General features: G+C 50.7%; 2 protein-coding genes across 2 annotated transcripts; one reads left to right on the top strand and one right to left on the bottom strand.

The window, feature by feature from the left end:
- The first annotated feature begins 944 nt into the window (after nucleotides 1–944).
- Nucleotides 945–5,926, top strand: ENO3 (enolase 3). Its single transcript, XM_077165653.1, has 12 exons — nucleotides 945–1,075; nucleotides 1,723–1,809; nucleotides 2,077–2,172; nucleotides 2,336–2,394; nucleotides 2,576–2,645; nucleotides 3,028–3,161; nucleotides 4,048–4,270; nucleotides 4,359–4,556; nucleotides 4,756–4,957; nucleotides 5,369–5,477; nucleotides 5,634–5,692; nucleotides 5,775–5,926. The coding sequence occupies exons 2-12, from the start codon at nucleotides 1,725–1,727 to the stop codon at nucleotides 5,842–5,844; spliced, it is 1,305 nt and encodes a 434-aa protein (XP_077021768.1). The 5' UTR covers nucleotides 945–1,075; nucleotides 1,723–1,724; the 3' UTR covers nucleotides 5,845–5,926.
- Nucleotides 5,927–6,759: 833 nt separating this feature from the next.
- SPAG7 (sperm associated antigen 7) lies at nucleotides 6,760–12,234 on the bottom strand. Its single transcript, XM_077165654.1, has 7 exons — nucleotides 12,044–12,234; nucleotides 8,302–8,369; nucleotides 7,973–8,061; nucleotides 7,756–7,840; nucleotides 7,547–7,636; nucleotides 7,295–7,451; nucleotides 6,760–7,179 (listed from the first exon to the last, which is right to left on the bottom strand). The coding sequence occupies exons 1-7, from the start codon at nucleotides 12,156–12,158 to the stop codon at nucleotides 7,070–7,072; spliced, it is 714 nt and encodes a 237-aa protein (XP_077021769.1). The 5' UTR covers nucleotides 12,159–12,234; the 3' UTR covers nucleotides 6,760–7,069.
- Between the last annotated feature and the right edge of the window lie 15 nt (nucleotides 12,235–12,249).

Here is a 12,249-nt window from a genome sequence, read left to right as displayed (position 1 = left end):
TCGGTGACCGCCGCCGGCCCTCCCTCTCCCGGCCGGGCTGCGGACGGAACTCGGCATAGACCCCACACTCCCCAGACCCTCCAAGGCGAAGAGTTCCCAAGTGCCGACACCCACTTTTCAGTAAAGTTACAGGCTGACCACCCGCCTGGCCTTCGGCGTTCAGACGCTCACAAAGGGCCACCCCCCTCCTCTGGTTCATTCAGTTTGTTGTGTTTTGTTTTACTTTTGATTCAGAACTATCCAATTGATGGACTGGGGCCGCGCGTCCCGAAGCAGTCGGTTAGGAAAGGGGTTTCAGACCGACAGGCTCCAAGCAGAGAGAGAAGTTCTGAGCCAGCTCTATCGCAGGGCGTGGCGCCAGCTCTGAGAGCCCGTCTAAATTCGTCTCCCCGCTTTCTTCCCTGACCCCACCCGCACCCCACCCCCACCCCCGCCTGGCCGCTGGGATACGGTAGGATAGGGTAGAACCGAGAGTAACCGGTATGAAGACCCTGAGGGGTAAGACCCGGTCGCCTTCTAGGTGGGGGGAGGAGTCACTGTTAGACCTCAGAGCTTGCCCAGAACCACTGTCCCTCCCCCGACTGAAGGCAGAGGCAGCCTGGCGCCTGCCAAGTGAGCTGAGCATGTGTGGGTGTCAATCCTGCAGCCCCTCTTCCAGGCCCCCTCCCCAGCCCTGCAGGGCTCAGGTTACCCCTGGCCTTTCCTAAAGGGCACTAGTTCCTCTTTAACCTTTGCAAAAGGGAATATAATCCTGGGAAAGAGAGAGACCCCTGACCTTAAGCCCCTCTCCTAAACTTCCCAAGAAGTAGAATTAAAAGGAGAGATTTTTTATTCAGAACTGAGAGAAAGTGGGAAGGTGGGGGAGATGGGGCCAGGGCCAAAGACTTCATGCTTCAGACTGCAGTGGGTCCTTGGCTGCCAGCCAGGTGTGGAGGGGGGAGGATGGAGAGAGGCGGAGCTGGCCCGACGACCAGCTCGGGGATAAATGCCCAGCCTGAGAGGGGGTGAGCTGACACTGTCCCAGCTGCCACCTAGACTCGGAACTCATCCGTGACCCCCAGCAAAGACATCCCAGGTCTGGTGAAGCTGTGAGCCCCAGGGGGTGGAAATGGTAAAGGGTAAAGGTGGTGCTGAGTTGGAGAAAATGGACAGAATTTCAGCTTTTTTTTCCTCCTGGGTCTGGGGTTGCTTGATACAGACCGGAGAAATTGGATGGGGCAAACAATGAGAGCACCCAAGGATACAGGGAAAGGGAGGCTGTGAGGAGAGGCAGGCAGGGATGGATCCAGAAGTGTGGTTAGAATTAAAGTCAAATGAGGAATCAAGGTTCCCCCGAGGATTTGGAGACGACTGGGGAGCAGAAAAATGAGAACCAGAATAGCCAGAGAGGATTTGAGGGCAAGGAGAGGCCATGGAGATTGTTTGACCAGAAGTTAGAAGGAGAAAGCATACGGGCAGTTTGGGGAAAATGGGAGTTCGGGGATGGGAGTATGAGGAGTTATAAAGGAGAGGCCCCTGGATTCTTGGGATGGAAGGGTTGGAATAGGAGAGAGTCTGAGTGGAGGGGAGGGGGTGCTGTGCCTGCCTCTTTGGTCTGTGACCTTTTGTGGGGTATTTTTAGCTACATCACCTGCCTCCTTGGGGTGGGGAAGACTCTTAAAGGGCAAGGGATTTCTGGTTCCTTAAGGGATCAGCTGTCCACACTCAGCTCTTATTCTGCAGCCATGGCCATGCAGAAAATCTTTGCCCGGGAAATCCTGGACTCCAGGGGCAACCCCACGGTGGAGGTGGACCTGCACACGGCCAAGGGTAATGTAGGCCCGTTTAACTGGTTTGCCTCAGAAGACCCCAAACCCATTTGTCCTTTGTCCCCTAGGTCTGTGCCACATCCCTTCTTTCCTCTGGGGTCCTCTTCCCCAGACCTTTCTCTGACTCCTCTTCCAACCTGGCTCCTGAGTTGGGAGAAGCAGAAGTCTCTCTCTGCACTATCCTCTTATCCCTGGGCTTAGGAGGAATACCTCAGTCCTTTGTGCCTGGATGGGACTCTCTGTGACTTTCCAATTCCTTGCACCCCAGGCCGATTCCGAGCAGCTGTGCCCAGCGGAGCTTCTACAGGTATCTATGAAGCCCTGGAACTAAGAGATGGAGACAAATCACGTTACTTGGGGAAAGGTAAGGAAAGGCCAGGGCAGGAGGAGCCCATGTGGGTGGTTTCAGGTGGGCACAGAGGGGTTAGAAGACTGGAACCTGAAGGTCTTGAGCTGGGGCCTACTCGTTGAGACTGTTGGGGAGAGCAGAACCATTCTGAACGAACCCCCTCTCCCGGCCTCTCCAGGGGTCCTGAAGGCTGTGGAACATATCAACAAGACTCTAGGCCCTGCTCTGCTGGAAAAGGCAAGTGCAGAAGCCTGCTCACCCTACCCTCCTCCCCACACTCCTGCTGTGCTCACCCAAGGCAGCCCGTTCTTGAGAGGTGCCAGTTACCCCCTCTCCCCCAAATACTCTTCACTCCTCCATGCTTTGTCTCCAGAGAAATCTGACTTCTACTCTCTCCTCCTCACATCTGCCCTTCCAGAAACTAAGCGTTGTAGATCAAGAAAAAGTTGACAAATTTATGATTGAGCTGGATGGGACCGAGAATAAGTGTGAGTGAAGGGCTAGGGATGGGGGAAGGGATGGGAGAGAAAGCACAGGGGCAGAGGCCTGGTAAGGGTTAGTTTTGTGTCCCATATTTTGGGGCACACCATAGCTGGATGGATTTATTGTATTCACTCCACAGGCATTTCCTGATGCCTGCCTTCTGCCAGGCCTGGCCCAGGCTGTGGACACAGACCTGAAGCCCGCATATTACATTCCCCTGGGTGGGGTCTCCCAGAGCTCCTCAGGCCGATGGGAGAGATCTGTTAACAGGCACTTAATGCCGGTGATTTGGGGCCAGGATTATTCTAGAGTCACCAAAAAGGGTGTTTAAGAAATGACCCCAAACTCCGAGGGAGAAGCTCTCATACCTCCTCTTGCCCTTTCCAGCCAAGTTCGGAGCCAATGCCATCCTGGGTGTGTCCTTGGCTGTGTGTAAAGCAGGAGCAGCGGAGAAGGGGGTCCCACTCTACCGACACATTGCAGATCTTGCCGGAAACCCAGACCTGGTACTCCCAGTGCCAGTAAGTGCAGCTGTACCTCTGCCAGATCCCACAGGGCCAGCCCCTGGAAAATCCGCCCTCCAGACCCAGCTCCAGAGAAGCTGTTTCCTGAAATCGAACCTCTTATACTGTGGTCCAGCTCCCCCTCCCCCGCCCAAACCTACCCTTAAGACTCCCTATGCTTCCTTCCCTTGCAACTTAACCCAGTTCCTTCACATTCCAACCCTAGGCTCAAGAGCTCCAACCTCCAGCCCTGCGCCTCACCCCCCACATCAGACTGAGAGCTGCTTCATGGCAAGGATCTTGGCCTTTCTTTATATCTTAGGTCCCTAATAAACCAAATTCCATCTCTTTATAGAAGCCTTTTGAATTTAATCTTAATAATGTTACCATTTATTGTTACTTGTTAGGCAGTAACAGTTGTATAAAGCCACCCATTCTGGAGACTAACTGCTAGGTTCATATCCTGGCTCTGTCTGTTTACTAGCTCTGTTATCCTGGGCAAGTTATTTAACGTTTCCATGCTTCAGTTTCCTTATCTGTAAACTGGGGAATGATAGTACCTAGTTAACAGGGTTTTGAGAGTGAAGTGAGCTAATACAACATATGTAAAGTACCTGCACATAGCCATGGCATGTAAGTGCTGGCTATTACTGTTGTCTTCATTATTATCATATACCAAGCACCTGCAAAGTGCTTTATGGCCAATTTTTCTTAATTTTCAGCAAAAGTCCCTGTGGGAAGTAGGTATTATCCCCATTTTAGAGAAATGGAGACATACCCTCTGATGAGTAAAATGACTCCTAGTAAGTAAAGAAGCCAGGATTCCACCTAGACCCCATTCCTTCTTGATCCCTCTCATCTGGGGTCCTCCAGCCCAAGTCTGAGCCCCCTCTCCCCTTCCTAGGCTTTCAATGTGATCAATGGGGGCTCCCATGCTGGAAACAAGCTGGCCATGCAGGAGTTCATGATTCTGCCTGTGGGCGCCAGCTCCTTCAAGGAAGCCATGCGCATTGGTGCGGAGGTCTACCATCACCTCAAAGGAGTCATCAAGGCCAAATATGGGAAGGATGCCACCAATGTGGGCGATGAGGGCGGCTTTGCACCCAACATCCTGGAGAACAATGAGGGTCAGTGCTGAACACTCTGTGGGGCAGAACCTATAGGTCCCCCACAGAGAAGGGTTAGAGCCTGAGGCCTGTCTTTTTCCTCCCCCAGCCCTAGAGCTGCTGAAGACGGCCATCCAGGCAGCTGGTTACCCTGACAAGGTGGTGATTGGTATGGATGTAGCAGCTTCTGAGTTCTATCGCAACGGGAAGTATGATCTTGACTTCAAATCTCCTGATGACCCCGCACGCCACATCACTGGAGATAAGCTGGGGGAGCTGTACAAGAGTTTCATCAAGAACTATCCTGGTGAGACTCCCATGCATTCCACTGTACCTTCTAGAGTCTCTGGCAACTAACACAGTGATTTCAGTGGTCTCCATTACCACCTACTCAGTTCCTTGCAACCCTTAGCCCCATCACAGTGCATGTCCAAACTCTGCCCCATCACTCCTCCACGAGGCCCCTTCTGACCTCTAACCCCTGACTCTGCATTCAACTCCCACAGTGGTCTCCATTGAAGACCCCTTTGACCAGGATGACTGGGCTACCTGGACCTCATTCCTTGCGGGGGTTGGCATTCAGATCGTGGGGGATGACCTCACAGTCACCAACCCCAAGAGAATTGCCCAGGCCGTTGAGAAAAAGGCCTGCAACTGTCTGTTGTTGAAGGTCAACCAGATTGGCTCAGTGACTGAATCCATCCAGGCGTGAGTCCCTCCTGGCCCGGGGCCCATCAAAGCCTCTCTCTGTTCCTACCTTTCCTCCACGACCTGACTATCCATACCCTCCAGACCACAGGGTTTTGACTACACCCTTTGTCTGACCTGGGAACTTTGCCATTGTGACCCTGCCATGTTCCCCTTCCCCATCCTCAGTGCCATTCCTCTCAGATTCTGCCATTCTTACCACCAGAATCTCAGGAGCTCAGATTCAAGACAGGAATTTCCCCCTTCCCTCCTACTTCCCAAAGAACTATAGTCACTGCCCTCCCTGCAAAGTGACCACTTCCCTGTGGGGCAGCAGTACCCAGAAGAGATTAGAAGGGAAAGGGGGCCCCCAGCCTCTGGCTTCCCACAGAGGAAGTCCCATCAGGCTTATCAAGTTCCCTTTCTCTCCAGCTGCAAACTGGCTCAGTCTAATGGCTGGGGGGTGATGGTGAGCCACCGCTCTGGGGAGACTGAGGACACATTCATCGCTGATCTCGTGGTGGGGCTCTGCACAGGGCAGGTACTTATAGCTCTCCTCTGCTGAATGTCTGACCAGGTTTTCTGGGGACCCTGGCCTCCCACCTCTGAGTTAAATGTCACTACAGGCTGCTCCCTTGGGCCCAGCCCAACCCTCTCCAACTTCACCCAATCCTCTGAATTCCTCTCTACTCCTCAGATTAAGACTGGTGCCCCCTGCCGCTCAGAACGTCTGGCCAAATACAACCAGCTCATGAGGTACTGTGGGTGCGGTGGGCCTGGGAACTGGGGAGCTGAGGCTGTTGGGTTAGGAGCCAGCAGCCCTGAATTTGCCTTCTAGGATTGAAGAGGCTCTCGGGGACAAAGCTGTCTTTGCTGGACGCAAGTTCCGTAACCCAAAGGCCAAATAAGAAGCCGGAGGTCCCAGACCCCCACTGGACAGACCCGGGCCTTCAAGCTCTTCCCCCTGAAATAAACACTTGTGCCAATCAAGACAGTGGTGTCCTCCTCTGTGGGAGGAAGAGATTCTGGTCTATAGGCTGGATAAGACAGGAGGTAGAGAGGTGGGGGCAGGAAGGGCAGGTAGAGAACAGACATGTAACCTACTAGAACAAGGAGGAAGTGAGGGACTCAGAGAGGAAGCTGTGCTTGATCTAGAACAGAGAGGTTCACATAACGAGAGGTCGGCAGAAGCAGGTGCCATATGTGTAATGAAGCTGAAGAGGTACTGACAGAACAAGAAGCCAGCTCCAGGAGAGGCAGAGCAGAGATGAGGACCCCCTCAGGAGGTAGGCAAGTCTAGATCAGGTCTTCCTATCAGTTGAAGTAAATGTCCATTGAATGCAGGGTAGAGGAGTAAAGATCACAGCTTGAGTGAGCTGTATGAGGAGGAAAGGACTAATGAGAACAACCACCACCTTTTGTGGCGGAGCCTAGGAGGACATGGAACTGTTCTATCTGCTTGATGTTTATGGCCCATGTAAACAGTGTAATCTTTAAGCAGATCTATCATATAGGCGCTTTTATTATCCACTTTTATTATCCCCATTTAAGGGTGAAGAAGCCGAGACACAAAAGGGTTAAATAATTCACCTCCCCTGGGGTAAAAGAAATAGTAAGTGGTCAAGCCAGGATTCAAAACCAGGCCTCTGGGCTCCAGTATTTGTGCTCTTAAAATTTTTTATCTTATACTTCCCTTTGCAGTGCCAATATTTGGTCATCTGTACCTACACAGCAATTTCATATTGTTTGACCTAAAATGATTCCCCTTCCTCTCTGCCAGTGCTTATAGGACCCAACTTTCTCTGCACAAACCAATCAATGCATCGGGTCAAACAGTGTTTATTGAATGTGAAGTAACCCCAGGCCTATGGGGAAGAAAATGCCAAGAAGAATAGGGAAGAATACAGATTAAATACCCGCTTGTACATTCACACTCTCTTTCATACATGCACATACACATCACATACATATCCAAGCTCCAACAGTGACAAATCAAGAACCTGCTTCCCCCAGCATGAGTGACAGCTAGTGGGAGATGGTTCAGAAGTGGGCTTCAGGATGGGTTCTAATAGCAGCAGCCTTGTCCCTCCCTGCTTCCTGCCCTGCCCCAGGGGCCAGAGGGAGCTTGGGTGCCTAGGAGGTAGGTGGCATCTCTTCCCCGCTCTGCCGCAGACGCTTCTTGGCCCGGATCTCGTTCATGGCCTCTTCAATGGAGCGTGTGTCCCTCTTGTTGGCCACGGGCACTGGGGACAAATGGGAGGCTTGAGAGGACCTAGGAGGCCTGGGCCTCTCCTTCCCTCCCCACTATATCCTATGTTCCTGCTCCCAGCCCTCCTCCAGCTCCCACTGTGGCCTTACCACAGCCATAGGTCTTGTTGGCCTGTAGCATGTGGGCTGCATCCTTGGCTGCCCCCTTGCCGATGAGGTGGCTGTACTTATCCTTGTAGTCGCTGGCAGGGCTCACCACCACGGGTCCCTGCTGGGCTTCCTCCTCCTCCTGCTGCTGGGCCAGCTCCTAGGGAGCAGAGGTGGCGTTTTGGTGCTCAGTGGCCTGGACCAACATTGCAAATGGTGGGCTGCATGGCTCAGGGACTGCAGGGCATAGCTCACCCTTAGCTTCCGTTTTTCCTCAGCCTTCTGGGGGTCCCATTCCTCTCCACGACGGTAGGAGTCCAGCTCTTCATCTGATGGTGCAAACTCCTGGGGATGAGGGAAAGATAGGGTCAGGGACCCATATAAATGTTTCATCTCATTCCTCTCCATCAAAGGGGTTCAGGCTGAAAAGGGGAGAAGGGAGAGTGAGAACTCAAGTCTTTCACCTTTTTGAAGATCATGACATAGCGACATTCATCGTCCTCCCCGAAGGAGAAAGATGTCAGGCCAGCCACTTCCACCACATCATGTCTGGGAAGGGAAGGCAGATGGGAAAGAGTCCATTCAACCAGAAGGAGATCTAATGGCCTTTTCTAAGGATTCCCCAGCTGGCTCTTTCATACCACCCTAGCAACCTGCCTTCCCCAGCCCAGAGACACTCACAGTATGCTCCTCTCTATTTTGCTCATCGGCTGAAACTTTTTCTTGATCTGCCCACTGTCTTGAATGAAATCTGACACCTCTTTCTCCATCTTGGGAGAAGGAAAAAGGAAGAAGATATGAGATAATGGACCCACCAAACACCCCTCTCCCCCCAATTGTGCCAACATGCCATCTAGACTTCCCCACTCCTTCCCTGTTCTCCATGCCACTCGCTTTCTGGCTTCACATCTCTGGAGACATTTTCAAGACGCTTGAGTTCACAACCTTCCAATTCTAACTTTTAGGAAGTCCTTCCTCAGGGCTGCTTTGATGTCTCCAGTTGTTCTCACCCTTTTACGAAACTCCACCTTCTGCTGTTTCTCTTGTTCCTGTAGTTTCTTCAGGCGGGCAGCCTGCTCTGGGGATGAGAAATAGCTGTATGAGGCCAGGGCTGGAAGCGTGGATGGGAAGCATTTGTAAAGTTTCAAAGGTTCCATGTCCATTGGAAGGTATCAAGCTGGAATACTCTTTATTCATCAAGCATCTATTAATGTGTACTACCTACCTGACCTAATGATAGGCCCTGGTATGCAAAGGTAATTAAGATACAATGGTGGTCCAACTCCTGGAATCCAGAATGGGAACAAAGCCTTATAATTCTCTATAGCTTAATATAATTACAGGATATATCTCAGACTATGGTGGACTGATAATTAAAAAGTATTAGTAGAGTCCCTTCAAGATCTGAAGGGGAAAATATATGTGTGCGCATATATATATATATGAAACTATTAACTTCCATCTGGGAAACCCTAGGTACTCTCTCAATCATTGGGGAGTCCCAAGAGTAGAGGCCAAGCTCTGGATTTTGAGACTTACCCTTATGAAACTTTTTTTCTGTAGGGGAGAAGCTAAGACTACCCATAACAAGACCTAAGAGTTGTTTCCAGGAAGTCTCTTTTTTGATCAGATGTGGCCTCTCTCTAAGCCCAAATGTGCAAGTAAGATCATTCCCCTCTGCTCCTCCTCCCTATGTGGTACATGCCATTCAGGGGTGAAAGTCTCCATGACAATATGGGGTGTGACTTCCGGGATGAGTATGGCCCTGACATCTTGGAACTGACATCTTCCTGACCAAAAGGGGGAAAAGAATGTAGTAAAATAAGGAATCAGTGGCCAAGAGTCATCAAATGGAGTCAAGGGGCTATTCTGCCAGCTGCAGTTAATTAGTGCTAATTGCCATGGATTGCTAAACCCCCAAATCAATATCACTCCTGCTGACTTTTAAGAACATCTAGGGCTCCAACTAAGACTCTGTAAAAGTTTCATGTACTAGGTTTGCCTTTCTGGAACCTATAATTCCTGAAGGGTTTTTAGGTCAGACAAATCCTAAAACTCAGAGGGGCCAGGCTCTCAGGATTATCAGTTAATCACATCCCCCATCCTTGAGTGTGGACACCCCTTCTCAATGTTAAAAAGTTGTAACAGGCATTGCCTAAAGATTGCTATAGATTGGAAGAAGGATTAAAGGAGAAGGAGGAATTATAACAGAGAAAATGGGATTTAACAAATGACTATGGCTGCTGAATTACTATAGTAACATTCCTTCTAGCCTCCAGTGTTTTGGAGCAGCTAGAAGGAAAAAATCTGAGATGATGGAATAGTAGCACATAACAAATTCTGGGATCTGTTCTGTAACTACTTGTTGACGTGGGCTTTGTAAATTATTGCTTTTTTCTTTCTTTGCTTTGTATATATGTTATATTATACAATAAAAAAAGTTAAAAAAAAAGATACAATGGTTATGACGAGTAGAATCATGCTTGACCCCATTTTTTAACCCTACTAGAGAAACCAATTAAATACTTATTTAACACCCACCACACACAAAGAATTAGAAGGCATCTGGAGAGGTGAGGAGAATAACTAAGCCCTTGGCCTCCAACAGGTACCATCTCATTGTCTACATAACAAGGAGGAGGTTATTTAACTTATATTTTCCACTTACCACTTCTACCAGATGAATGGGGCTGAATGGTTAGTTGGACATAGTTCTTTGGGAATGCAGGTGCGTGAGGTTAGTGGCAAAGGAACTCCCCACCCCGGGGTCTTACTTAACCCTCCTCCCCTTCCTTCAATCCTGCCTTCACACCCACCATATGATGCCTCTTGGAGCATGGTGTAATTTCTACCTGGGCCCTCCACTCCTGCCTATCTTCCCTCAGGATGTGACAGTACATTGAAGCATGTACCCTTACTACTCCTGCTCCTCAGCCTGGAATAACCTCCACCTTTGTCTTCTGCCATTTCTAGTCCTTTAAAGCTTTAAGATCCACTTCCACCGGCTCTGAATCCCCCCAGCTGCACTGAATCTCTTCCTATGTCCTAATCACTCCATGTCTTTGCACAGGGTGTTCCTTCTGCCTGGAACACTTTCCCTTATCTAGGAAAGTTTTGAGATTTACCATGAGTTAGAATTACTTCTCCCTCTGGGTTCCATGACACCAGTTATAGCCTGTGCTGAAAACCAATATAATGCAACTTTTTTTTATGTTTGTTTCTCATCCAGACAGCCTAGGAGTTCTTCAACAGTCAGCAGAATGAGCGCTCATCTGCCTGACCCTCACTGCATACCTTGGGCCACCACCTGGTTCTCTAGCTAGTTTGAGTCCTCTCTCTCCATCTAGGGACATGGCAGGAGAATGGTTAAGAACATAGGCTTAAAAGTCACACCTAGATTTGAAACTCTGCCACTTACTAACCGCGTAACCTCAGGCAAGTAACTTGACTCTGAACTTCAGCTTCCCAGTCTGTCAAGTGAGGCTAGTAATCCCCCACCTAGACAGTCGTGGTGAGCATTCAATAATTCCAATTTTCCATTCCCGTTATGCTCCCTCCTTTCTACAGTCCCCTCTAACTCAAATTATCTGTTCTCGGCTCATTTGGATCACTGAAGAGTAGGTCAATACCCTTGGTACACACTCACACAGCAATCATTTCTCTTTCAGAGCACTTATCAAGGTGGTTATTAAACGCCAGTGTGATCATTTCATCAATGTGCGATCAGCCCGCGCTATGGGCTCCTTGAAGGTATCCAGGCCCCTGGCACACAGCAGGTGTTTAGTGAATAATGGATGATATCTTGATATTAAGCAATGATTAATATTTAGATACTAAGCCCGGGATGGGCTCGTCCAGGGTCAAAACCCGCAGGATTGTGAGCTGCGGTCCTCCCCAGGGCAGTCATTTTCGCCGGCTTCATGCACTTGCCGTAGCGAGCAATCCCCGGGAGGCCTCCACCGCCTGTTGGGCAGCACCCTAGACTGGCCGAAGAACTCCAGAGCCCGCCAGCAAGGAAGGTACTCGGAGGACACAGGCGGGAGACTATGACCAATCGGACGGGGCCGGGATATTTTCATCCCTCCAATCAGCATCACGATCCGCCAAGACAGCTCGAGAATTTAAGACTACAGATGGGAGAAATGTTATTAGTGGGAGACAGGAGGGGCGGGGTTAAATCAAGTAGGAGGGGTAGAAAGGCACCGAAAGGACCACCAGGACCCAGCAACCAATAGGCGGTGCTGAGAGTGGGGCGGGTCAGAAGGTCGAACAAAACTTAATAGGTAGAGGCTTAAATTGAGATAGCCAATAGAGGTGAACAGATTGTAGATAAGGGTGTCCTGAGTCCAATCGGAATACAGACGCATAAACGCTGGCGGGGAGCGGGGAGGAGCCGAGATGCAGTCGTATACGCCCTGTTTTAATGCGAGGACACGACGGGGATGGGTGGAATTGGAGGCATCCTGCCAATCAGAGCACACCACAGTGGACCGACGGGTCCGTCGGCTAGTCGAAAACAAGGACTGCGGAAACCAGGGTCGGGAACAGGAGGGGGTGGAGCTAGGCCTCAGGTAGCCAATTATCGTCCGTTAAGGGCAGGGGGCGGGCCTGCAGCCCTTTTAAGGACTTTGGGGGGCTCCGAAAGGGCCTGTGAGGGGTCTTTCAAGGTTGTGGAGGCGGCATCTTCCAGAAGGAAAAGTGCGGTCCCAAGAACCAAGCGAAGAAAGGCGGTTGTGAATTTGGGATCCTCACCTCGGGCCTTGCGCCGAGTCTCCTGGTCACCGAGGCTGGGCGGCTTCTCCATGGAGCTCAGGATGGAGCCCAGTAGGTCCGCCATCTTGGGAGAAACTGAGAAGGGGCGGTGCATCTTAAAGGGAAAGGCAAAGTGCCTTTAAAGGCCGGAAACTCTTCGGAGGCGATAAACCACGCGACGGCCCCGCCCCGGCGCTGATGCGAGG

The sequence above is a fragment of the Tamandua tetradactyla genome, chromosome 6, assembly GCF_023851605.1.
Source record: "Tamandua tetradactyla isolate mTamTet1 chromosome 6, mTamTet1.pri, whole genome shotgun sequence".
In the NCBI taxonomy this organism is placed as follows: domain Eukaryota; kingdom Metazoa; phylum Chordata; class Mammalia; order Pilosa; family Myrmecophagidae; genus Tamandua; species Tamandua tetradactyla.
This window is presented reverse-complemented; position numbering and strand designations above follow the sequence as displayed.

What these genes read in the sequence shown, in the direction of transcription:
- ENO3 (XM_077165653.1), top strand. Translation starts at nt 1,725, where the DNA reads ATGGCCATGCAGAAAATCTTTGCCCGGGAAATCCTGGACTCCAGGGGC. An exon ending in GGATGGGACCGAGAATAAGT is followed by an intron (nt 2,646 to 3,027) that starts GTGAGTGAAGGG and finishes TGCCCTTTCCAG; the next exon opens with CCAAGTTCGGAGCCAATGCC. An exon ending in TGGGGCTCTGCACAGGGCAG is followed by an intron (nt 5,478 to 5,633) that starts GTACTTATAGCT and finishes TCTACTCCTCAG; the next exon opens with ATTAAGACTGGTGCCCCCTG.
- SPAG7 (XM_077165654.1), bottom strand. Translation starts at nt 12,158, where the DNA reads ATGCACCGCCCCTTCTCAGTTTCTCCCAAGATGGCGGACCTACTGGGC. An exon ending in ATGTCATGATCTTCAAAAAG is followed by an intron (nt 7,637 to 7,755) that starts GTGAAAGACTTG and finishes CCTCATCCCCAG; the next exon opens with GAGTTTGCACCATCAGATGA. An exon ending in AGGAAAAACGGAAGCTAAGG is followed by an intron (nt 7,452 to 7,546) that starts GTGAGCTATGCC and finishes TCTGCTCCCTAG; the next exon opens with GAGCTGGCCCAGCAGCAGGA.